The 26,866-nt window shown below is 47.0% G+C and overlaps 1 protein-coding gene across 3 annotated transcripts in view; it reads right to left on the bottom strand.

Annotated features, from left to right (window-relative positions):
* The window catches only part of STK32B (serine/threonine kinase 32B), a 343,316-nt gene that overhangs the window by 51,000 nt on the left and 265,450 nt on the right, over positions 1 to 26,866 (bottom strand). For all 3 annotated transcript variants that reach the window (XM_036852052.1, XM_036852053.1, XM_036852055.1), the window contains exon 5: positions 15,104 to 15,141. In XM_036852052.1, coding sequence (XP_036707947.1) covers positions 15,104 to 15,141 — 38 coding nt within the window. The remainder of the gene's footprint in view (positions 1 to 15,103; positions 15,142 to 26,866) is intronic.

Raw genomic sequence — 26,866 nt, 5'->3', positions numbered from 1 at the left:
TCTGGGGCTGGGATGAGCATCCCTCCCATTCAGCCATCCGTGGTCCTATCTGCAGAGAGGCAGTGCAGTAGTTGGGTGTACAGACTCTGAGCCAGGCTGCCTTGGTTTGGGTCTCAGCTTTGTTGTGACCAGCTGTGTGGTATTTGCCTTGGGCAAATAATCTCCCTGAGCCTTGGTTTTCTCATCTGTAAAATGGGGATGATGATAACAAAATATCCATCTCAGAGGGCTGTTGGGAGGAGTCAGGGAGTTAATACATATGAAATGGTTAGAGCATACTGACACACATGAAATAGGGAATTTCGTATAAGCATTTACTCCAATCCCCCTCCAGCTAGGGCCAGTCCACCCCTGCATCCCCCGTTGCCTCATTTCTAATACTAACAAACAAGTGAATTCACAGTCCTGTTTTCCACTGTGAGGTATGTGAAAGTAGGTGGACATCTGAGTCATTTCTGCACCCCACACCTGAACAGTTCCAAGCACAGCAGCACCGCTGGGAGGGAATTCTGGAATCTTCAAATATGGTTTTTATTTGGTTTTCTTTCATTTCTCCTCCTCTTAAAATTTTTTAATATTTGCATTATGAAAGTAAAGCCAGCTCATTATAATAAATCACAGAATACAAACATGTGTTTGAGTCTCTCCTTTCCCTGCCATATAACCACCCTGATTCATACAGCTCCTCCATTATTTCTCCCTTCACTTATGCAAACGTATATCCACATACGTTAGGACTTTGGTTTGTTCTTACAATAAAGAGCTCAATACTCCATGGGTCATTCTAAGAGTCACTTTTGCATTTAACCATGTATTGTGGACATATTTCCAAATCAGTATACGTAGGTCTACCTACGAGATCCACAATCCCTACCTCCATTCGAAATCCATTGTTTTGTTTTGTTTTTTTGTAATTCATTTGGTGATAAAATCTGACCTGGAAGTCCTCTTCATAGTTTTTTTTTTTTTTTAAATTTATTTATTATTTATTTACTATTTATTTTTGGCTGTGTTGGGTCTTCGTTTCTGCACGAGGGCTTTCTCTAGTTGCGGCAAGCGGGGGCCACTCTTCATCGCGGTGCGCGGGCCTCTCACTATCGCGGCCTCTCTTGCTGCGGAGCACAGGCTCCAGACGCGCAGGCTCAGTAGTTGTTGCTCATGGGCCTAGTTGCTCTGCGGCATGTGGGATCTTCCCAGACCAGGGCTCGAACCCGTGTCCCCTGCATTAGCAGGCAGATTCTCAACCACTGCGCCACCAGGGAAGCCCAGGTTGTTTTTTTTTTTCTTTTTAATTTATTTTAAAAAATAAATTTATTTATTTTATTTTATTTATTTTTGCTGCGTTGGGTCTTCATTGCTGTGCGCGGGCTTTCTCTAGTTGTGGTGAGCAGTGGCTTCTCTTGTTGCCGAGCATGGGCTCTAGGCACGTGGGCTTCAGTAGTTGCAGCGTGTGGGCTCAGTAGTTGTGGCACGTGGGCTCTAGAGTGCAGGCTCAGTAGTTGTGGTGCATGGGCTTAGTTGCTCCATGGCATGTGGGATCTTCCTGGACGAGGGCTCGAACCTGTGTCCCCTGCATTGGCAGGCAGATTCTTAACCACTGCGCCACCAGGGAAGCCCTTCATAGTTTTATTTATTCTACTTAGGGTGAAAAGTCATGTTTTGCTATAGAAATATTTATATATTTGATTACAAGATGCTCTCCAAGCCTTGCTACATAGTATACAGTACATATTACATAATATACAGCATATATTATTTTAAAATATTATATGTTATGTTAGACACATTATTTTCATATTATTATGATATATATTATTTAATACAAGTATATATTTAAGTCTGAAAATATCTGAGTTATGAAACCATATCTGGCCCCAAGAGTTTCAGATAAGAAATTGTGGACCTGTATTTGCAGAGTATTCCATATATGGTTATACCATATTTTATTCAACAATTCTCCTATTATGGCACTCAGGTTGTTTCCAGTTTTGTTTGCTTAATTGTTTGTCTTGTTCTTATAAAATATGCAGCAGTAGTATTCTTGAGCTTCTCTTTACATATTGGTATTTTTATTTTGACTGGATAAATTCCCAGAAGTGGAAGTGTGTAGTTAAAGGGTATGCATTTTATGTTCCAAAAACTTACAATTTATGGTACTATGAACAGAATATGAGTGTGTATTTCTCTGCACTTTTACTAGCACTAACTGCTATCAATAATTTTACTTATTGGCTATTATCAGATGGTGAGAAATGTTATTTCAGTGCTGATGCAGCTGCATAGTCTTCATGTGACCAGTATCCCTGCGAACTGCCTACCTAGAGTCTTGGTCATTTTCAGTCAGAGCTCCTTGACTATTCAATACATTTACTCTTTTCTCTGGTCCATCTACTGCAAATATCTTCTTCTAGATTATTGTTTTTCTTTTGACTTTGTTTATAGGATCTCTTCCATTTGAAAGTTTAAAGAATTCAAACAATATATTATTTTTATAGTTTCTGAGTATTATTTTTCTTATAACTTTCCAGTTTCCAGAAACCTATTCTACTCCCAAGATTTTCCATATTCCTCAATATTTTCTTATAATATATATATATAAAATTTATATTTTATATCAATATTTAAATCTCCCAACCATATGGATTATATTTTTCTATATGGTATAATATAGATTCTGATTTTATTTCTTCCAAATAGATAGCTATTTGTTTCAACATTTATTGAAAATTTCATCCTTTCCCAATAACTTGTAATTTGACCTTCATTTTACATCAAGTCACACATATATGTGGATTTGTGTATGGATTCTCTCTTCTGTTGTACTGACCTATTGTTTATTGCTGGACCAGAACTATATTCATTTCATTACAATAGATTTGTAGCCCACTGTAAAATTAGATGAGAGTGGTCACCCTCATGATTGTTTCTTTTCCATGTTTTCTTGGAAACATGGAAAAGAATATTTATTCTCAAATATTTATTTTTGGAGATGAATTCTGTCCAGTTTTAGGAGATACTCCCATTAAGATTTTGATAGGAATTACACTAAGTTATGCATTCATGTGAGAAGTGTGGACATGTAATCCACCCAAGGTCATGCTCTGTCTTTCATTCAGTCCTTGCTTTATTCCTTCAGTGTATGTTTAGTGTTCTCTTCATTTAGACCTTGTAACTCCCTGGATAAATTTATTCCTAGATATTATATAGTTTTGATCACTATTTTGAATGAGGATATTTTCCTTTTCTTTTTATATCTGGTTGTTTTTAGTACAATAAAAAGCTCTTAAGTTTTGCTTATTTATCTCCTATTTGGTTACTCTATTAATCATCCATAGCACAAGATATTATCTCCCAATATCCCATCTCCCCTTCTCAGATAGTAATAGAATTTTTAACTGAGTTCATGCTCACCCAGTTAAAGACTATATTTCCCAGACTCCCTTGCAGCTGGCTGTGGTCATATGCCCAGGTTCTGACCAACGGGATATGAACAGAATGATATTTGCAACTTTCAGGATATTTCCTTAAAGGGAATGAGAATTCCCTCCTTCCCTCCACTACCGCCCCATTCTGTCACCTGTTATATGGACTTGGGGGGATATTTTGGGCCACACGGATGAGGAGCAACAAAGTAGAAGCAGCTTGGGTCACAGTAAATGTCAATGGAGGAGAGATTAGACTTTTACCAAAGAGAAAACTACTTCTGTTTCATTAAAAAAATTTTTGTGAGTCTTTGAAAAGCAATTATGTCTCTCTTAAATTTTACAACCCGCTATTAATTTTGATAGTTTTTCTAGTGAGCCTTTTGGTGTTTCTAGGCATAGAAGCACAGCATCTGCATACAATGATGGTGTCCTTTCCCTGGTTGAAGGGCTTAGAGCACAGTGGTTAAGAAAAGTCTTTAGAGTCAGATTGCTCAGGAACAAACAGCTGTGCTCCTGTGTGGGACATCTGCTGTTTGTGGCCACTCACATCCCCTTATCTCAGCAATTACTCATCCCTGCACATCTGGCTGTGGAATGGGGCATGTGGCTCCAGCTGCAGCCAGCCCGGCTAACCTCACCCTTTGGCTCTAACAGTTGGCTCAGGGTTGGGCATATGAACCAACTGGGGCCAATGAAAACTGGGGAGATGATTTTCTAGGGATTCAGGAAATGAAGAGTTTTCTTTCTTTTTTTTCAGGAGCTACCTAAAGTGATATTCTCTGCCTTTGGCCAGTGTGATGTGGGGATATAACCACCCCCCTGCCCCACCCAGGAACTGTAGAAGCCACTGGCTTCCACAAAGAAAGACAAGCTAAAGATGAAGCCTATCCTTGGAGAAGGCAGAGCTGCAAGGGTGGCAGAGAAATGGTGCCAAAGCCTGAGCGAACCCTTCCTGAAGCCACAATCCACTGGGCTTCAGCTATACAAGCTAAAAACCCCTTTATTGCTTAGGACTATTTGAGTTGGGCTCCGTGTTCTTTGCCACACACTGCTGGCGTCCTAATGATGCAGCCACTTACCATGAGATTTGGGCAGGTTATTTCACTCTATAAGCCTCTGATTCTTCTAATGTTAATAAGTACCTTGTAGGGTAGTTGTAAGCATTAAACAGGGTAGATAGGGACTGAGAATGTGACCTTTGAGCAAAGACCCAAAGAAGAGAGGCAGCAAGCCATTGGACTTCTGGGGCAGGAGTGTGATGGCAGAGGGAATGGGCAGCACAAAGGCCCTGCAAGGGAACAGCAAGGGGGCCAGAGAGAGAAAGTGGGAAAGGGGCTCAGATGGCTTTTACTCCAAGTGAGAGGGTTTTGAGAAAGAGAGATACAATCCAACTCACTTTAGAATCACTTTGGCTTGTGTATGGATTGTAGGGGCAATAGTCAAAGCAGGGAAACTGATAAAGAGGGAGAAAAAAAAATGTATCCCCCATCTATTTAAGCTGCTGTTGTTTAGGGTTGCATAACTGGTACATAATTGGTGCTGAAGCGCATTTAATCCTTGAAGTACTCTTATCAGGGGGGTATGGCTACCCTGTTTTTTACAGAAGAGTAGCCTGAAGCTCCAGAGACCCGTGACTCATCCACGGTCAGCAGCTGATACGTGGGAAGCTGTTTGTCTCCAGCTTCTTCCGGGGCGGGAATTTCCCTCCACCCCACGCTGCCCCCTTCAGGGCTGAGTCTCACAGCCCAGCCCTTACTTCCTCCCGGCCCTCTGGGGTGGAGGATCTGGGGCAGCTCTGAAGCAGACCAGTCTACCCGGGAATTCACGTCCAACAGGAGCGCCAGACAGCTGAATTCCACTTCTGGTTTCTGTACCGTGTGAGTTGATGCGCTGTAATTTCCCGGTGTCTCCTTTAACGGTTGAGTCAAGATGTGGGAAAGTGAAAATTAGTGCCATATGAGGTCTCCTCTGAGTTCCTTCTAAGGAGAGTGGAAATTTACTACAAAATGTGCAAATATGAACTGACTTCTCAGCTATTTGTTTTCTGTAAATTAAAAACATTCAAAATTCAGGGAGAGAAGGAGCCCAGGATATTGTGTGAGATCTGTTAGTACAAGTTTTAATGAGAGAATCAATAATCAATAATCATCCTCCCAGCCCTGTTTATGATTCCTGAACTCCAGCCCTGCTTCTCTCCTTTCTCTGAACTCATGGAAATTCATCACACCTCCAAGACTCTGACACCATTTGGAATGCTTTTCCCTCCCCTCCGCCTGGCAGATTTCCATTCATTCTTCAAAACCTGGCTGGAGAGTTATATTACTGCTGGATGCACATCTAACCTTTGCTTGCTTGCTTCCACTAACAGGAGACTCACTACCATGAGGGGTGTGTGTCTTAGTTGGCTTGGGCTGCTAAAACAGATTACCACAGACTGAGTGGTGTAAACATCAAGCATTTATTCTTCACAGTCCTGGAAGCTGGAAGTCCAAGATCAGGGTGCCAGCATGGTCGGGTTCTTGGTGAAGATCTTCCTAGTTTACATGGCAACTTTCTTGCTGTATCCTCATATGGTGGAGAGAGAGAGAGCTCTGGTCCCTTCATCCCCTTACAGGGCACGAATCCCATCATGGGGGCTCCAACCCTATGACTTCTTCCAAACCCAATTACTTCCTAAAGGCCTCAGCTCCAAGTACCATCACACTGGGGGTTAAGGCTTCAACATATGACTTTTGGTGGAGACACATTTAATCTATGGCAGATTGACTAGTTTAGGCCTCTCCTCTGGACCCCGACCCATACCTCCACAGTCCCCTCCATTGTCATTCCCATGCTAGCATTCACCATGTTGTATCTGTCACTTTGTCCATCTCCTTGAGGCCAGGAATCCTCCCTCATTCATGTCTATGTCCCCAGTACCTTAGCACTGGCCTGACCTGGAAAAGGTTTGTTGACTGGCTGATCGACTGACCAAATAAAAGACTGAATGAAGGAAAAATGGTAGGCAATCCTATCACCTTTCTTCATTCTTTACTTCTTAAGGCTATCATGATATTTACAGGAGTTGACAACACTCCATTTCAATTTTTGACTTTTAAAACGGTAGCAACGTCACTTTTTCAGCTGGACCTCAGCTGGTGGGACTCAGCCACCCTCTCCATGGTTTTTGTAATCACTGGTGCCAGTGTCAGGATTGGCACCACGAGGACCTGTAACTTGGGCTATTTTCCGAGTACAAAAGTACTTGACATCCATGTGACTTGGAAAAATTCTCACTCATTTCTTCATTCACTTAGCAATCACTTAATGAGCACCTCTTACCTGTGCGTATGGGTGGAGGGGGCTTGAAACTGCAGACCCTAAGGACGTGCCAGTTACCTGTGTCATGGAACTGGGGGGTGGGATGATGGAGGTTACACGGGGCTAAAGTCCCATCCACAGTCCCCTCATTGGGGTATAATTGCCAATGCAGAGAATCTTCTCAGTATTACCAGTAACAGGGACTCCTACTTTGAAGACTGATTCCTGCATCTTCCCTATATATTCCAGGAGAAAACATCCAAAGCCTTCCTGAATTTTGCTGAATTTTCATTTGTTTCTTCTGCAGCTACATTGCACAAGTGTCTATTCCTGCTCCACCATGCCACCCCCCTTCCCTTCTCCCCTCTCAGCCCCTGTAATGAAATAACCCCAAACCCGCGTGGGTATTTACCAAATGAGTGAGGGCAGTGCAGTGCTCTCACTGGGACCGACAAGGCCACAATCCAGGAAAAGATGGGGTCTGCTTGGGAGGGGATAGTCAACCCAACGGCAAGCTTTGTTTACTGCAGAGTGAGTTCTCTCTAGATCTGTCCTCAGGAAGCCAAGATTGGATTCGTGGCTGTGAATTCCTGGGAGTGAGTGCTAAGGTACTGCCCACCAGAGGGCACTAGATTGGGAGTTAGGCTGACAGGGGGTCCACGTGTAAGAGATGATCTCCTCCCACATTATTTTCTGCCCTGTTTCCCTGGAATTTGGAGTAAAGCCTCATGGGAACATCTATCCCCACCTTAGCTGGTTCACAGGGTCTACATCATGCCTAAGCCAGAGGTCACAGTGGTGCTGCTGAAAAGATGCAGCTGGATGCCCAAGAGGGTGAGAACCTTGCTGTGGACCCAACTGCCCCGCCATGACAGGCTCACACGCTCACTGCTAATAATACCTGTACTTCCAAGATGTCAGTGTGATGCTACCCTGGCTGTGATACGTCCCTCAGGATCACACATCCTGGGCACTGTTCCCTCCTCCCACTTGTCTTCATGGAGATGACAGTGAATGTACTGCAGGACAGTGGCAGAAAGGGAGAGGGGGTGAGGAGAGGGAAAAGGAAGGAAGGGAGGAAGAAGACAAGAAAGAAAGAAAGAAACCAAATCAAATTCCAGGGCACCAGCTTATCCAGGCTTCATTTGGCTTTACCTCAACCAAAGATTGACTCTGTTTTGGGGCATGCCTTTGCCTGATGTAGAATGAATGACCCTCTGATTTTCTTCTGTTCTATTTGATTTGACCTCCTCCCCTATCTTGGACATGGGATGGGAAAGAAGGACTTTCAGAACAGTATGTGTGGGACTTCCCTGGTTGTCCAGTGTCCCCCTTCTAACGTAGGGGATGCTGGTTTGATCCCTGGTCAGGGAACTAAGATCCCACATGCCGCAGGGCAACTAAGCCCGCGCGCCTCAACTACTGAACTCGCGGGCCTCAACTAGAGAGCCCGCGTGCTGCAAACTACAGAGCACACGTGCTCTGGACCCCGCTCACCACAACTACAGAGCCCACACACCCTGGAGCCTGTGCACCACAACTAGAGAAGAGAAAACCCGCATGCCACAACCAGAGAGAAGCCCGCGCACCACAACGAAGAGCCTGCCCGTCGCAACGAAAGATCCCGCGTGCCTCAATGAAGATCCCGCGTGCCGCAACTAAGACCAATGCAGCCAAAACTAAATAAAATAAATAAATAATAAATAAATCTTAAAAAAACAAAGAAATCTGTGTGCTCCCTGCTCCCCCTGTGCGGGGGTGAACAAACGATAGCAGGGTACAAGAAATGCAACACGTGTGGGACTTCTTGAGCTCCTGGGCTGAGATTTGGGGGAAATCCCACCCAAGACAAGTTTCAACACCTTCCCCCTGGATATATTGTGATTTCATAAAACCTGCCCAGCCTTCACACCCTATTTGATTTGATGCTGCTTGGAAACCGCCTCCCCCAAGGCTTTTGAGAGGGCTCAACAATTCTGAGTGTCTTTCCCCTTTTCTCTACTTCTGTGGCTTTTAATGTTAAGTCACTAGATTTTGGGTTAATTAGTTACTGCAGCATAGCCATGGCCACCTGATCAATCATTTCCCTTCCACGTCTCTGTGTTGGCATGTAATTTTATGCAATCATACTAATCACAATGAATTAGGTTTACAGAGAGGTTTTTATAAACTTTCTCAGCCATGATTTGCTCTTTGCAATGACTCTGAGAGGCACCAGGATAGAGACTATCTTTTGATACCTAGAATCCTTTTCCACTCCATTCTTTCCTGCCTTCTGTATTATAAGGACCAGAAAGAGAGAAAAACCACATGTCCTGACCCTCTTGCAGCTAGGGTTCTGGACAAGATTTAGGTTCTGCCATTCAAATGCACTCAGGCAAGGTTTGGAAGCAGAAAGGAAGCAGAAGGAGAATGTCATTTGAAGTCTGGAGTTACACTGTCTCAAGTCAAGGAAGTATGCGTGTCTCCAAACCAGAAGCTGGCAAACAGAACTGACACACACCCTTCCCTGTCACCTTCAGAGGGAGCACAGCCCTGCGGACACCGTGACCTCGGTTCCTAGTCTCCAGGACTGTGAGACAATACATCTCTGCGGTTTATTGCCTCTCAATTTGTGGGACTTTGTTCCAGCACCCCTAGGAAACTAATACAGGGGGCTATTTATTGGGGGTTCTCAGAGATTCCTGCTCTGGGTCTTCAGGACTTTAAGACATCACACTGTGCTAGACACTTCCATTCCCAGCAGTCTTCAGAAAGAATCTCATTACAAACCTCCCAAGGACTCCAGGCTAGCTTTATGCCACATTCCTAAGCTTTAGCCTTAAACTCGTCTAGAATAATGACACCCACTGTTGGCTCCTCTGACTTAGCAGAAACACCTCTGCCCCCCAACTTGCCTGGGTGGCTTTTCCCACTTCCATCTCAACTGCTCCAATCCCTGCATCTGAGGCTTCAGAATCAACACACGCCTGATTTGTTAATTTCCTGGAGTCTCGTGATGGGGATGTCACGGCACATACAGTGTTTTGACAAGTGATAAGGGGGTGTTGCTGCTGGCCACTGCTGTTTTGGGGAACACTTATCACACTTGCCGACAAATATGTCAGCAACAGATGGAGAGGAAGTTCTTTGAAATAAGTCCAGTGAATGAGTGCTCTGAAATATAGCCTGTTAATAGAAAATTTGATGTAAAGTCAACAGATTAGGAGACAATTGCCACTGAAAAGATAGTTTGTTATTCACAGTTCCTAAGAGGAGGGGTCACATCACACCATGTGCCCCACCCCCTCCGGCAAGGGAAGCACTAGCGTTAGTCATGAGACAGAGGAAGAAGGGAGAAAATGTGGGCAAGAGCCTTTCTGGTGGTTTCTGTGGGAAGGAACAGGCAAGGCAGGGCAAGCAGGCTTAGGACTGGCTAGTCTGAATAATTTCAGGGGTTCTGGGGCACAGGAGCTGTCCCTGGCTGTCTGGATCCTGGCACTGGGGTGTGTAGGGCAAGTGGATAGTGGCCTGGAGTGTGCAGAAGTCAAGCATCAGATTACAGGAAATAGAAGACATGGTGAATACAATGAGGAAGCAAATTCATTCTGCTGGCATGGCTGCTGTGTCACCTGTTACTAAACATCCAGGTGAGGTTTCTGATGCCCAAGCGCCCATCCCGAGGTCCCTGAGAAAAGAATGAGTTCTACACCTCACAGCCTGCTGTCCTCTGGCCAGTGGAGCTTTCTCCCTTGCCCTCTGGAATGCTCTGCTCCCAAATGCTCTGGTGACCACACTCTGGAGGGAGGATCCAGAAAGCCCTCCCTCCCCCTCCCCCAGCTTCACTGCCCTTCTGCTCCGGCACAGCCTCACCCCTGCCCGTCCCAGCACTGACCCTGCTGGGTCGGAATCACCTGTTTCCTTTTCTGTCCCTCCCTCAGCCCTGGCTACACCTTAGAACCACGTGGTAACTTTAACCCCACCTTCACCCCGCCCAGCACTTTCTCCTGCGAGATGAGTCAAGTGAGTGCCTCTGCGGGTGGGACCTTGGCATTGGCACCTTTTACAGTTCCTGGGTGACATGCAGCTGTGGCTGAGAAGCGCCACCCTAGACCACGATGTCCTCGGCCACAGGGGGTCTGTGTCCTTGGGTCGCCTGTCACAATGCCTGGCTTACGGCAGGTCTGCAAAAGTGAAGGAATTACTTTCTTGCGTACAGAAGAGGACAGAGCTACAGTTGTCCCTCAGTATCTGCAGGGATTGGTTCCAGGACCCCCACTGATACCCAACTCTTTGGATGCTCCAGTCCCATGTATAAAATGGTGTAGAATTTACATATAACCTGGGCACACCCTTCCATATACTTTTTTCTTTTTTACTTATAAATACCTAATACAATGTAAATGCTATGTAAATAGTTGTAAGTACAATGTGTATGTTATGTAAATAGTTGCCAGCTAGCAGCAAATTCAAGTTTTGCTTTTTGGAACTTTCCGGAGTTTTTTTCCTGAATGTTTGCCATCTGAGGTTGGTTCAATTCTAGAATGTGAAACCCCAGATATGAAAGCTAACAGTATATGGTCAGTACATTTTGACCAAGGGTCCTCAGTAGACACTCAGGGCAAAACGCAGGCACTGCCCTTCTGTCTCTGACTCCTGGCTCTTTGCTCATTTGGGGGGAAGTCAAGCTCCCATGTGTTAAAGACCAGCCCCCCACCTGCGCATCTGCTGGATGATTGCATTAATCTCCGCAGTTCCTCCTCCTCTGTATCCTTCCTTTTGCCATGTCATTTGGCAGTGCCCAACCCCGACCCGGTTGGGCCTTGTGAGTTGCTTTGCCCACTGGGATGGCAGCAAATGTGAGGCAGGTGGTGGCTTAAGTGACTGGGCTTTCCCTGCCTCTGTTTCTGCTGTGGCCATGCGAGGTCACACAGGGCTGGCCTGCCAGAAGGTGAGCCATGAGGAGCTGGGCCGAGTCGCCCAGTCAATGAGCCAAGGTCATGGTGTACCAGCTGGCAGCCAGGCGACCCCCGGACATGGGAGTGAGCACAGCCAACGTCACCGTAGCTGCCTAGCTGACCCTGCAGGACCTCAGTCTTAGGAGCAAGCCCTGCCTACAGGAGCTTAACCCCACAGGCCTGTGAGCTAACTGGATGCTTCTTGTTTACGCCATTAAATTCATGTGGTTATTCATCACCCACCATTATTGTACCAACAGAAAATGAATGCAATCCCTTCCCCTTCCCTCTACAGTTTTAAATTCCCCATTTCCTGGAGCACTTTGCCCTCAGCCCTAAAGCACTCTCAACTCTTCCTCTCACACTGTGCTATGATGCTACATCCTCCTTCAGCTTCATTTTACCTCCAGGTATGGTGTCCCTCTGCTTTTGCTGCTAGCCAGGAGACCCCAAATCTCAAAGTAGAATTAGCGCCCATTCTAGGAGATAAAACCAGCCTGAAAGATCAGAAAGCAGAGCAGACACCGGGGGAGCAGAGACACTTCTGTGAGAGTCTTGGATTTTGTATAACCAGCAGATCTTGAACATTTTAAATAAAATATGAATACATTTATTTAATTATGCTTATAACTCACTGTAAACACAGCAACCAACTTGTTCTCTGAGAAAACACTTAATGAGATCGATCAGTAAACGCTTTAAATAGAAACACATAGTTATCTGTTTTGTAAACTGTTTTTTTTTTTAATGCATTTAACAAAAGGGTAAGGAGATCTAATGTACAGCATGGTGACAGTAGTTAATAATACTGTATTGTGTGGTTGAAATTTGCTAAGAGGGTAGATCTTAAATGTTCTCACCACTCACACAATAAGAAGGGAACTATAAGAGGTGATGGATACGTTAATTACCTTGTGTTGTTAATTTCACAATATATATGTGTATTAAATCATCATGTTGTACACCTTTAAAAAATCACATTGTATAACCTAAACATATACAGTTTTTATTTGCCAATCACACCTCAATAGAGCTGGAGGGGGAAAAAAGGCAACAATGACTAAGAAAAAAAGAAAGAAAAGCTGATGAACATCTATCTCCTGTCATAAATCAGGGAAAGGAAAAACAAGCCACAGTCTCCTCTCTTGTCCTTCTCTCCTAGGGGAGAAGATTTGTGTTTTTCGAGAATTCTCTGCTCCTGATTTCCTTCTGCACTGCCTAAAAAGGCACTCACTGGATGCTAAAGCTGATGGAGGGGAGGGTATCAACCATTCACATCTTAGTATGGAATAGTGTTCAGTGCTCTGTCTCGACAGCAAGCTTGATGAAAAAGGAGCTTAGACAAGAGCGAGGAGGGTTCGAATCCTTGGGGAGCGTGTGGGATGCTGCAAAGCCAGAGGGCAGGGTCAGGACACTGTGTAAGGCATGTGGGAGATGGTGAAGGATGGGGAGATCTGGGAGGAAAGTGGGAAAGGGCTGAGGGGGAGAGGACGAGCACAGAAGGGGAGGTAGGAAGGGATGGACAGAGATCCAGGAGCTCAGGAACGAGGGAACCCAGAGAAGGCTGTGTGAGCTCTGACCCGAGGCTGTAGCATCGGGCAGGAACTACGGCGTCAGGCAGGCCCTGGTTACCCCACAGGCTTGCTGAGTCTCATTTCATCCTAGAGGAAATGGCTGAATTATTCCTACTGCTTGGTGTTCCTGCCTTGATTTTGCTTCTGGAAAGCTGCCCAGGGCCTGAAAGGTCTTTGTCCAAAAGTCTCTCTCAAGTCTCTAGGCAGGGGCCGTGAGGATCCCAGCCAGAACCCTACCCTCCACACCCCTGGTTTCCAGGACAGCCCTGCCAGGGGTCCTGCATCACCCAGCCTGTGCCTCTTCTTCCTCCACCTCACCTGCTTCTGTGATCTGAGCAGAGAAGGGACAGGAGAGGCTGAGAACTATACGCTAATACAAGCCCTCCTGAGCACCTTTATGTCCTGGTGCTGGGACAGTGGCTGATCTTCACCATCTTGTCTTAGACCTTTGCCACCCTGCAAGGTGGTATTACTTGTTTTGCAACTTGCCTGAAGACACACAGCTAGTTGGGGGACCAGCGGAGACCCAGGTCTGGGGTTCCTGCCTTTTAGATACAAACTGGGGACCTTGATTTGCAGCCTCGGCTCTGCTCAGTTTCCCCCTGGCAACCTAAGGTCATCCTTGACCTTCCATTCGGGAGCACAGGGATTTCACCTCTCTACCCCAAAGCACTTGGTCTGGTTTCAGCCTCTGGCAGGAGACTGGAGCCCAGATGGTCCCATCCACCACTCCCACTCTGTCTCCCAGTGCCAAGGGGTTTATACAACGAGGTAGGATTCCCTGAGACACACTGGTGACACACACAAGTCCTAGAGGGGCTTCGGGCTGGAGCCACAGCCTCAGCCTGCGGGAGGGAGTGGGGGAGGTAGGTCAGAGGAGCCGTGTAGAAGAGGCGGCAGACTCATCCCTGAAAGATTCAGCAGCACATCAGAAAAATCCCCACCTGCTCACTCCAGCCCACACTCCCGAAAGCCCTTGGGAGATGAGTTCCTGAAGCAACATCAGGGAATTTAGTCTCCAAGACTGCCATGATGCTTGGCTGCAAGCTGCCTTTGGCATGGGCTGCAGTGGAGTGTCAGTCATTGCTGGGCTGCGCCCTGGACGTGTGGTCCTGACTTGACTGGGCACCACATCCCTGGGACTGACTCAGAACACAGAGGCCCAGGTTCTCGGAACAGGACAGGGTCTGACCTCTGATTCTTACCAAGTCCCCCAGGGGATTCCAATAAGACCAGAGTTGGAGAGCCTTCTCCATGGGCCAGCAGTGGCAGCCTCAGCTGGGAGCTGTTATAAATGCAGAATCCCAGGTCCACCTCACTCCACTGAATCAGTTTAGGAAGATGCCCACACTCCGTACACACATAAAAGCTTGAGAAGCCTGGATGAGGGAAGGCTTAGAGGATTACTGATGACTGATTTCTAGCTTGCCAAGCACACCCTATTGCATTTGATCCCCACGACACTCTGGAAGGTGGGTAACATTTTCCCCGTTTTACTGAAGATGACATTGAGGCTTAGAGAGGTGAGTGACATTTCTGAAGCCCCGGGTTCACAGGTCGGGGAGCAGGGGTGGGAGGCTCAGAGCTTTTCAACCTTGTATCCCATTCCCATTTCTGCCCTGTTGTCCTCACACCAGGACATGAACGGTGATGTCTTTAGATATGAAACCATCAAATACATTGGACTTGACTCACCGCAGCAGGACACAGACCAGAAATTTACACAGGTGTTCATTCACCAGGATTGAAACAAAAGAAGGCTTTCTAGTCAACCCTAAAATCCAACTCACCAGGACCAGGACCAAATTCCCAGAGCCTCCAAGTTCCCACTGAAATAGTCTCTAGAAAGCGTTCATAACAGGCTTACCGTGTTCATCCAGCAGTATGTTGTCTGGCTTGATGTCTCTGTAAGAGAAAACAAAGAAGCTGAAAATGTGATTTCTGGAGCCTACCGAGCAGCACGTGACAAACATGACAACTGCGGATAAATGCCTGACAACACCTAGAGTGCTTGTCTCTCTCCCGGCATGAGGGCTCAGACAGGGAGCAGGAGAGTGATTGTTATGATCGTGGAGCCCCGTGTTCTTGCTCCCTTCCCTTTCCTTTTCCTGGAACTGCAAGTGGATTGTGTGAATATTCTTCTCCTCAACATTCTTAATGATTTCTGGCCTCTTGAGTCCCAGGAGTGACTGCTCACTGAGCATAGGGTCTCTACTGGTGGGTACAGACACTTACCCCTCCTGATGGAATTTAGCCCTCCCACCTTGCTAGGTACTAAACCTCCCAGGTGTAATGGTCTCTGCTCTATAGACCCGGGAACTGAGGCTCTGGGAGGTTCAGTAACTTGTCCTGGTCAGCCTTGTCCACAGCCTCTGCCAGTTTTTGTACAATCTCAGAAGATTTGACATTTATTATAAAGAAGTGAATGGGGCTTGAATTTCTAAAATCTGTGATTTTTATATGGAGCTTTGGAAAGTGTATGCACGTTCATGATGACTAAATCAGGGTTGAAGATGTCAATTCAGTTTCTTAAAAGATCACACCCAGCAATCAGCCGGTTTTTGTACAGTCTGTGAGCTAAGAAAGGCTTTTACATTTTTAAAAGATTGTAGAAAACAAAACAAGACACACACACACACACTCACACACGCACAAAGCAAAAAGGAAAAGAAATGTATAACACAGACTGATGTGACCCTCAAAGCCTAAAATATTTATTATCTGGTCCTTCAGAAGTTTGCTGATCCCTTTTGCACACAGTGGGCCATGTCCAGCGAAATCTCGGCTGGGGAGTTTCTGGAAAATTCTGCTCTATGTCATCATTATAGCAAGGGGCTCCCAACTCCAAGCTGTGCTTTTTAAAGGCAGGGGTTTTGCTTTCTTCACCTCTGCACCCCTAGCATGGTGTCTGTCACCAGCAGACACAGTCAAAGAAAAACCAGGACAGTAGTTAAAGCAGTAAAGACAGATTTTATTCAATTGCAATCACCAAAGGGGAAAAGACACCTCAGCATAGAACTGGGCTCAATTCTGAACACAACGGGGACAAGTGGGGATTTGTAGCCGAGGAGCAGGTGGGGATCGGTGGATGGAAAGTTACTAAGAGGAGACATCAGAGGTGAGGGGGGTTCAGGATTCCTGCTGATGGCAGGCCAGTGTGATCAAACCACCGGGGGGATGAGCAACCTGATGAAAAGATGATCAGGTCGGGAGGATGGGGGATTCTGGCTAAACCAACTTAGCAGGTTCTTGCTAAGACCGGACAATGCAGAGACAACACAGAAGTACAAAAGACGAGGTCCGGTTTCAGAAGAACTCAGAAGAGCCTGAGTAGAGTTTGGGGGGGAAAAGAACCTTTGTCAACACACAGGAAACACGGAAGAATGAATGTGAGAGAAACACAGCCTTGGAGAAACTCATTGGACAGCTTCAGCTCTGATTCACCCATCATTAACTTGCCTACACTTTCCAAAGCTTTGTATTAAAGCCATAGGTTTTAGAAATACAAGCCCCACTCACTCATTTAGAGTAAATGTCAAATCTTTTGAGACTAATGACAGCTTTCTTCGAAATAAAAAGCGATTGCTCCTGAGTTTATCAAATAGCAATTCTACCTGAAAACACACCATGGTTATTTGTAACAATATGAGGTAATGCCTAGGGCTTTGGGGAAGAAAGATACACTCAAACCATAGCTTTAAATTTTAATTTTCATTGTGACTTGTGAATACTGATGAGCATGAAGCCAATGGAACCCCAGCTGCCAAGTTCACAAACACACGTCCCTGGTGAACAGAGATTGGTCGTTAGGGGTGTCCCCAGGGGGAGGATGAACTTGAGAGCTCACACAATTAAAACAAAAGACGGAAGACCTGGAGTCAAGTGTTTGTGGCTCAAATCAGCAAACACTTGGCCCCTGTCTGGGGCCTCTCCCAGGAGGGTTTCTCCAGAAAAGGTGAGAAAAGGGAAGATAAATACTTGTCAAGAATGAAAACACAGCAGCAAATATTCAAGAGCATCCTTTCTTTAAGGTGTCCCTAGAACTGGGATGACCTTGTTCGGGGTGTGCAGATCTCGGAGGAGGTGGCCGTGGACCAGGGGCATGAGCCCCAAAGGCCTGCAAGGTCCTTGGCCTGAGCTGCCGCCTCCGCTGATGCTGAAACTGCCCTGTTTTGGGGTTTTCTGCCCACCCCTCTCCTTTTCTTCCTTCTTCATCCCTCACTCCCTCCTCCGACTTCTTCCTTTTCCTTCCAGGGCATTCCCGGGATAGTCCTCAAATGCCTCCTCCTGGCAGGTCTGGGCAGAGAGCTGGGGACACAGTCCCTCCCCTCTGGAAGCTCAGAATCAGTGGGAGAGGGACACATGCGGGTGGGGTGGCACAGAAGCCACGGTGCAGGGAGACTGCTGTGAACGCTGGGGGACATGGAACTGGGGCAGCTGGAGAGGGAACGGCCGGCCAGGGAATCACACGGACCGGTGGGGACCAGGGCGTCAGAGCCAAGAAAAGATGGGGCGGTGGTGGCAGACCTAAGGAGAGGTGACCTGGTGTAGTAGGGTGAAGAGTGTCCCCCCCAGAATTCACGTCTACTTAGGACCCCAGAAAGTGATAGTATTTTGAAACAGGGCCTTTGCAGCTTCAAGGAATTAGTTAAAGATCTCAAGGTGAAATCATCCTGGGTTTGGGGGGTCCTAATGCCTGCCGTCTTAGAAAAGAGATGGAGGTTTGGACACAGACACAAAGGAGAGAAGAGGCCATGTCAAGACAGGGGCAGAGACCACAAGCCAAGGAGAACCAGGACCCCCCAGAAGCTGGAAGAGGAAGGAAAGGATTCTCCCCCGGAGCCTCTGGAGAAGGCTGACCCCACCGGCACCTTAATTTCAGTCCTGGCCAGAACCGTGAGGTCACGAATTTGCGGGTTTTTTAAGCCACCAATTCTGTGATAATTTGCTGCAGCAGGCCCACAGGAGGCTACACATCTGGCAGAGCAGAAAGGGAGCTAATGAAGGAGGGGGGCCCATGTCAACTGGCAGCCAGCTTCCCCCACTGACCACGGTGTGACCTTGGATAGGCCCACCATTCATCAGAGCCCGCATTCTGAAAGGCCTCCGTCCATGGTCTCTCGTATCATGAGGACCAAACAGGAGCACAGATACGAGTGGCTTGGTAAACTAGACCCCAAGGCTCCAAGGAAAGAGGGTGTCCTGCCCAGGAGAATCCTGCTCGGGAGCAGACTGTCTGACACCCCGGCGCCTCTCCTGCTATCGGGGTGACCTCCCTGTGCCTCGGCTTCCTTTGTGGTGTGCACTAAATGTCTGACACATGCCTCTGTGTCGGCTCTTAGCACGGAGGGGAGTCAATGGCCCTCAAGCATCTTGGGGGCGTCCCTTCCATGGTCACTGGGGCTGCAACAGTGAACAAGGCAGACCCAGCAAATGGAACTCGCTTCTAGGAGGCTGACAGGAGCGAATAAGTGACACGACCCCAAGTTGAGACAAGTGCTCTGAAGAGAACAAATCAGGGTCTAGAAAAGAGACCTGCTTTTGGTAGGTGGCCAGGGAAGGACTTTCAGAAGACGTGACATTAGCTTGACATGTGAATGACAAGAAATAGTCAGACGCAACCTGGGAGCAAGCTCTCATCTTGCAGATGAGTCCACGGAAAGCTGGGAGGGTGAATGGCTTAACCTGTGACATCTGTCCAGCCTAGGGAACAGGACAAAGGTGGTGGGGTCATTCCCATGATCACAGGCTATCAGACTGAGTCCTGGCGGGCTGGAGCGGGAGCTGCCACATGACAGGGACCTGCGGGCACCTCTAGGAGCTGAGCGCCAGCAAGGAAACGGGGGGACTTCATTCCTGTAGCCACAAGGGACTGAATTCTGCCAACAACCAGGAGAGCTTGGGAAAGATCCAGAAAGATCCAGAAAGGAGTGCAGCCCAGTGGACACCGGGGTCGAAGCTTTGTGACAACCTGAGCAGAAGAGCCAGCTAAGCTGTGGCCAGACTCCTGACCTGTGGAAACTCTGAGGAAATACATAGATACGAGTTTGTTTTAAGCCGCTCATTTAGTGGAAATTTGTTCCGCAGGGACAGAAAATTGTTACGATAGCTATATGATCTTGGGCAACGTACTCTGGGCCTCACTCTCCTCATCTGGAAAATGGGAATGACGGTCCCTATCTGACAGTTGCTGGGCGTGTACACGGAGGTGCTATCATGCAAGGCTTAGCAGGGCTCCCAGTGCGTAAGAAGTGCTGAAATAAATAACGATGAGGGGCCTATCTCTGCTCTTTAAAAGGAGCTAGGGAGGCCTCAGGGGCGGATTCTTGAGCTTTTAGCAAAGTGCATTAGATCTCTTTCATAGGAGACTCACCAGGCAGACTCCTGCAAAGCCTCACGGAGGAGACGGGAGTCTGATTCATTCGGGATTTAATAAGAATAACATTTTATAGGCAAAGCATCTTATCAGAGCCTCTAGGTTAGCGGGTTCCAGGACCATTTCCTCTGGTTCCACTTTTCACATTGATCGTATCTCAGCCCAAGCACGTCATCCTGCTGAAAATGGGCCTGTGTGTTCAGAAATGGCATTAGAAGCATTGCGAGGATAGGCAAGTCTGCGACAATGTTTTCTGAGGACAGGTCCCATAATTTCAGAGCTGGGCAAAATGACACTTTGATAGAAAGTGTGCATGCGAGGCTATAAAATCTGGTTCTGCTTTTGGAATTATCCCCCAGCCCCCAAATAAAACAAAGCATAAAATGTCAGTTGGGCTATTTAAAAAAACAACAAAAAAAATAGCACAGAAATGGCTCTGATCCAGACTGCAAAAAAGGGCCGTGGGGACATTTCTGCACGTGTGCCTTTGCTGGGGGTCTCTGAGTGTTATACGTCCATGATCTTATGCAGTGATAAAGACAAATAAAAACCTGGTGGAAAAAGATTCACATCTGTGAAATGAAATTCTGTGGATATTTTACCCCTAGAGAAAGAACATGCTGTTGACATCACAGAAGTAGCAGGAGGAGGCGGACACACAGCGGTCATATTCCAGCCCCAAATTTGCTGGCCCTGTGGTCCTGGCACAATGCCCAGGGCGAGCCTCAGCTTCCTCAGCTGTAAACTGGAAAATAACACATATTCCACATAGTTACGGTGAGGATTTGTTTGTTTTAGTCGTTTTTATTTTGTCTGTTGTTAAAGCGCCTAAACCTACATTCTAACTCTTACAGGAGCTTATCTTGGTCGTGTTCTGAAATGCAAATTCGATAGTTTCAGTCGTGCGATCCAGAAACTTCTGTGGTTCCTCACTGCTGTCCAAGGAGTTACATGTAAGGCATTACAGGCAGGACTGGGGACAGGAGGAGGGATGGCCAGCTCTGAGGCTGGAGAAGACTGGTCTTGCCGGAGTGGTGGGCTAGAGGTTGGTGGGTAGAGGGAGATGGGTTTAGACAGGTGGGTTGAGACCACTTACGAGGGGCTTTATTTGATTATGGAACCAACTTCAGGTTGTTAGACTTAGGAGGCAATACCTGGGATTTTCCTCCAGGCCGGCTGGGGTACTAGATGATTCCGTTTGAGGTAGGTGGGGTTTTATGAGAGCAGCCAGCCAAGGGCCAGGCCTGTAGGATGCACGCCTGTTGTTAGTAACAGAAGGAGCAAAGACATTTCAGTCTTGGGGATGAGCTACCAGAACGGGCACCGGGGAGGGAGGCTGGATGCAGTGACTGAGCCAGGGTTGAACGGGTGGGATTCACCTTGGCTGTGGACCTCTGTGGCCAGCTGGCACTTATCCCGCAGCAAGCCGACGGGGGACAGGAGGCTGATGAACTTGGCTCTCACATTTTGGAATCTCTCACCATATGGGTGCGGACTGTCCTTCCAGAAACTGGGTACCGATTCTGAAACCGCATATCGTTGCTACTGGTTAGATTTCACTTCTTTCTCCTGTCTCTCTCCTGCCTCCTGTGGAGGGCAGGGACCATGTACGGCCCCCAGCCCCCAACATGATGCCTCCACATCAGCAGAAGTCCTGATGCTACTCACAGCTGCACTTCCTGCAGAGCCTACTGTGACTTGGGCACCACGAGGGCAGGTCACGTGGGTTTCACAAGGAGCGTGGCTTCTCTGGATCAGGTGCTGTGGCATCACCTTCTGCGTCACCCCGCTCAATTCTGACACAACTCTAGAGGCAGGGATCACTCACCACTCCTATTTTATTGATGAAGAAAGAAGTATTTACAGAGGGTCAAAGGTCACATGTCAGCAGACAAGACCCATTCTCAACTTGCCTCTAGATCAACGTTCTCTACCTGGGGGAAATACTCAAGAAGAAAATGAATCTAGTGATTCCAGGAGCATTCCTATAATACATATGTTATTTGTTCAACAAAATTATGTTACTTGGATTTCAGGATATGTTTCTTTATTACAACACCCACATACAAGGTTGTATTTCTTTTTTAATATGACCCGAATGGCTTTACAAAACATACATCTGTCCCTTCTTACATAAATTCCCTCAATTGCCCTCTGGTACCCACAGAGCTTGTGGCCAGAGTCTGGGATTCCATATTCTAACATAATCTCAAAAATAAAAAGTGAATGCTCAGATGTGGCTGTCAAGTTTGAAAGCCATCAACTGAGGGCATCAAAGAAAACTAGCAGCCACTACCACTGTACTTGTACAAAAAGAGGGAAGGAGGAGCCCGGAAGAGTCATGAGGACACAGTTTCAGCATAAGGCACGGCTGTCACAGGCCTCAGGCCCATTCCTGGAGAAGTGTTTATTATTTTTTAAAATTTATTTTATTGAAGTATAGTTGATTTACAATGTTGTGTTCATTTCTGCTGTACATACAGACAGGGATGACCATGTGAGGACACAGGGAGAAGGTGGTGGTCTACAAGAAGAGAGGCCTCAGAAGAAACCCTGCTGACACACTGACTTTGAACTTCCTGCCCCCAGAATTATAAGCAAATAAACTTCTGTTGTTTAAGCTACCTAGTCTGTGGTACTTTGTATGCAGCCCCAGCAAACTAACACAGGTAGGTAATATTATTATCCTTATTTTACTGGACAACAAGACTGCAGCTGAGAGGAGTTAAACATTTTCTCCAGGTCACAGAGTTCATGGTAGAGCCTGGATGGACCAGTTAGAGACACAGGTCTTGATTTAAAGGTATGGAAACAATTTTTAAAATGTATACACAGCCTGGTGAGTCAGTTCTTTCTTACATCTGGCTTAAAACCTCTTGTTGCAACTCAAATCATTTTCCTCTCACTTTATCCTTTGGGAGAGAAAGTGCATCTGGTCAAGCCATGCTTGGGGTTTGTTAGTTTTTCTTTAATCCTGCAAAGAATAAACATCAGCATGGTTGACATTGATTCATTACATTCAAACGCTATGCCACTCCATGGGGTCTGGGTGTAAACTTGGTTACTAAGGCAATTGCATTCGGCTAATTGCTAAGTACACCTCATGGAGAATTCAAGAGTTTCAGGATTTACAAACAGGTTCAGGGATGCACTGGACTCAATTAATTCCTTCATGGATGGGTGAGCCCAACAGCACGCTGCCCTAGACATAGTGAGGGTGTCGCCTTCCCAGGCAGGTCAGGAAGGGTCCGTGAAGCCCACGCAGACCCACCCAGCCCAGTTTTCTTTCTTTCTAGTTGCTCTAGGAACACTAAATTACAAAGGTCTGTCCATGAGTCAGTCTGTGAACTCCTCAAGTTAAGCGCCACTGCACAGCATATGGAAAACCATAAAAGTGTGTAAGAAGGATAGGGTGCTTGCCCACGCCCTGCAGTGACCGCAGGACAGCCTGTGATGATGGATAAAGCTTTGAAGCCCTTCACACATGAACCCTACGACTGCCTGGGTCTCAGTTTTCCTCATCTGTAAAATGGGGATGAAATGAAATAATGAACGTAAAGGACCTAGCTCAGTTCCTAGCATAGAGTAGGTGCTCAAAAAATGGTGACCATTTCCCCCACTTGGACCCACCCCTACTTAGCAGGGAGTTTAGAGGGAACAGGATGGGGCAGAAAAGGAGATGGAAGAGCCGACCCTGAAAATGATTATGACCATCCTTCACATGTACACAGTGGTACAGTTCACAAAATCCCTTCCCATACTGTAATTCATTTAACCCACATGAATGCCCTGTGGAACCAGCATTATCTTCTTTTCATGGACAAGGAAACTGAAGCCTAGAGAGGTGAAGTGACTTCCCATGGTCAGAGTTAAAAGTGGCAGCAGAGGGATTTGAACCCAGCTCTCCTGATGCCCAATGCTCTTTCCATTTCCTGGGTGGGGCAGACACCCAGTCCTTGTGTCTGTGCACATGCTGTTCCCCGGTCTGGAGCTCTCCAATCGCCTCCTGGTCAACCCCCTGCATCTGGTTGCCCTTGCTCAGCTGCCACTGCCTCTGAGAAGCCCTCCTTGAAGTCCTGGATGGTCCCGGTCACTGTCCTGCATTTCCTTGTTCCCTGAACTTCACTGGCTGTGACCACAGCCAGTGAGTATGTGTGTGTGATTATCTGAATGATATTTTTCTTTCCCAATAGGCTCTGAGTTCCATCGAAGCAGGGCCCACCTCTAGATCAGCAACCTGGCATGGTGCTGAGCACAGACTGGGCTTTTGACAACTATTGATTAAGTTCCTACATCTATAAACTTGCCCCAAGGCACAGGGTAAATGTTGGCCAGAACCCTAACGTTTGAGTCCAAAGGTCCCGAGGGAGAACCAGGCCAATTACTGTCAGGTCCTGGCAGGGGGTGGTCCAGGCAGGGCATCCCCCCAACTCTCCCGGCTTCCCCAGAGACCACGGCTTAGCTCTCGTTTTATTTCACTCAATTCTGGCAGCTTTGAAACTGCCACAGTCATTTGGTCCTGCATTTCCCTCTTGGATTCAGTAATCGTGGTGGGTTCCACGTGGCGGAGCCTAAGAAGTGCCGTGACTCTGCAGGCGCTCCGTGGTCCCTCCCACAGCTCCCAGTTCTTTGCTTTTCCATTAAGATGCTCAGACATACGCCTCATGTTCTTAATCCTACTTTCTGAGGAGAACACTGGAAAGAGTTAGGCTCCATGTCAAGGTCTTATTCTATTCATGTGATTCCTACTGGAATCTAAGAGCACTGGCCAGGGGGACACCTGACCCCCCTCAGGAATAACGCTGTCATTTTCCAGACCAACAGAATGACGTTCAGGAGAGGTGAGTCATTTCCTTGGGTCAATCGGTAAGTTAGCCTCAGGGCTGGGGTTTGAATTTTGCTTTCCTGACTATTGGAACCTTCTTAACCGCCTAGATCTTACTGAGTCAGTGAGAAAGGTATTGTATAGCTAAAAAAGGAGCTAGGAAATAATTTTGTTTCTCCCTCCCTTTTTACAGACGAGGCAAATGAGTCTCAGAGAGGTTCAATTACTTGCTCTAAATTACAAATACGTCCTTACAAAGCTGCACTCAGGTCTGGCTTGATCTTTCTCCATGGCCAGTGCTCTTTCTATCGCGAAGAATTTGTTTCCCCGCTTCTACTACCTTCCTCCTACCCCCTCCCTCCAGACCACTGTTTACCTCCACCTCAGCCTTCCTCACCAACTGACATTTTACTTACTGACTTGTTTTCATGGTTTCCCTCTCCAGACTAGGCTATAAACCCCATGACAGCAGGGATGATTCCCCCCATTGCTGTCCCACCAGGACCTGGAACACTATCTGCCATAAAGAATACACTCAGTAAACAGTTGTTTGGATACTTGAGTGGGTGAAGGCCCAGCATTCAGGACTGCCTGCCCCGTGATTCCTCTTCATCTGTTTCTCAGGGTTGGTCCAGTCTTCCAGCTCCAGAAACCAGGGTTCTTCTGAGTAATACAGCAACTCAGGCCCCACCCTAGACCAACCACAGCCTCAGATTCTGTGAGCCAGGCCTGGGAACCTGCATTTGGACAAGCTCCGTGGAATTCTGATGCCTCTTGGGGTTTGAGAGCCCTGCTCTGCTTAAGGGGCGAGACAGATATCTGAGTTGGTTCACAATGGGAGGCTGAATTCAGGAGAGGAATTGCCCAGAATTCTTAGTCTCCAATCCCTGGCGTGTAGGCGTCTTTCACTAAAACATGGGGCCCCGGTAATGGGCTCTGATTCCTTTGGGAATAAGTTAGGAGGATTGTGTTATAGCTGCTGAGTCCCGTGGGCCCCCTTAGGGGCAGGCCCGCTCAATTTGATTGGCATGATGGGGGGATGTGGAGAGGGGAGAATCACCTTTTGACTCAGCGCGGATCTCTGTGCGGAAGTGAGCAGAGCAGGCTCTATTTTAGTGGGTTCTAAAGCAACCAGACATGGCAGGTACTGATCAGCTGGCAAAGGAAAGAAGAGAACAGCCCCTGACACCCACCCACCCAAGGCTGATGGCAGGGCCCAGATTGGGATTTCCCAATCTCTGATTTTACTAGGAATGAGGGAGGCCTGGTTAGAAAGTAGAGTCTATGTGAAGCATTACAGTGAATTAATATTTTAAGAGTTGCTATTTTTAGGGCCCAATCTCTCTGATATTTCATCCAAGAGAGCACGCTGCCAAAATGTGTAAGAGTCACCGAGTCCCAGACTGTCAATGCTGGAAGGGACCTTAAGTGTATCTGAAACAAGCTAGCCGTGGGTCTTGTAACCTTGCTGAGACTCAGTTTCCTTATCTGTAAAGTGGGATAATCATCACGTCCACCTCCAAGGGTTGTTGTGAGGATTCAATGAAATGATGTATACAAAAGAATTAGCCTAGGCTTGTTGTGAAGTCTCAGCTAATACGTCAAAAAATTTTAATTGCTGAATTATAAATAAATCTTGGTTTGGAGAAGGGAAATGCCATGGAAAGCAGCAGAACTGAGACCAGGATGGAAAGCTGGGGTCTTTTTGCTGCAAGTTGTTGAGAATTAACATCTTGGGGCAGCCTCAGGAAGAAGACCACGGAGAGGGACTGAGGGGCCCTCTGTCACATCTCCCTCTGTTCCTTCCACCCGAGGGAAAGGAAGACACAGCTGAGAGGGAAGCTTAGTAAGATTTGAACAGGGGGCCTGCGTGTTCATTTTGTACTGGACCCCTCTAATTATGTAGCTAGTCCTGCTTTTACCTCTAATCATGTAATTCGTAGCTTATTCTGCAGACTCAGAGAAGTCAGGCAGCCTGCTCACGGTACAAAGGTCGTTGTGTCACCATCATCATCACCACTGTCGTCATCGTCCCCAGCACCATTGTCATCACCATTGTTGTCACCATCACCATCATCATCACCATCATCATCCCCACTAGCCTACCCTGCCCCCCAGCTCTCTGTCCCGTCACCCAGGATACATCTGCACAACAATAACACAATGTGAATGACTACATGTGTCACCTGTTCTCTTTTCACTCCTTGTCTCTCCCTATTGGAATGTAATCTCCAAGAGAGTAAGAACCTGCCTGAGTTTCGTCCACTCTGTTTCAAGTAGAGAGCAGTGCCTGGCACATAGTAAGCGCCGAATACACTGTGGAAGGAATTGATGATTTCCCAGGTTTCCATTGCCAGAAACTGCTGTTACTTTACATCCTTTATCTTAGTTAATCTTTCCAACTACCCCTCTGGAAGGACAATTATTCC

This window comes from Balaenoptera musculus, chromosome 5 (assembly GCF_009873245.2).
Source record: "Balaenoptera musculus isolate JJ_BM4_2016_0621 chromosome 5, mBalMus1.pri.v3, whole genome shotgun sequence".
NCBI lineage: Eukaryota > Metazoa > Chordata > Mammalia > Artiodactyla > Balaenopteridae > Balaenoptera > Balaenoptera musculus.
The sequence above is the reverse complement of the archived record's forward strand: the minus strand, read 5'-3'. Positions and strand labels throughout refer to the sequence as shown.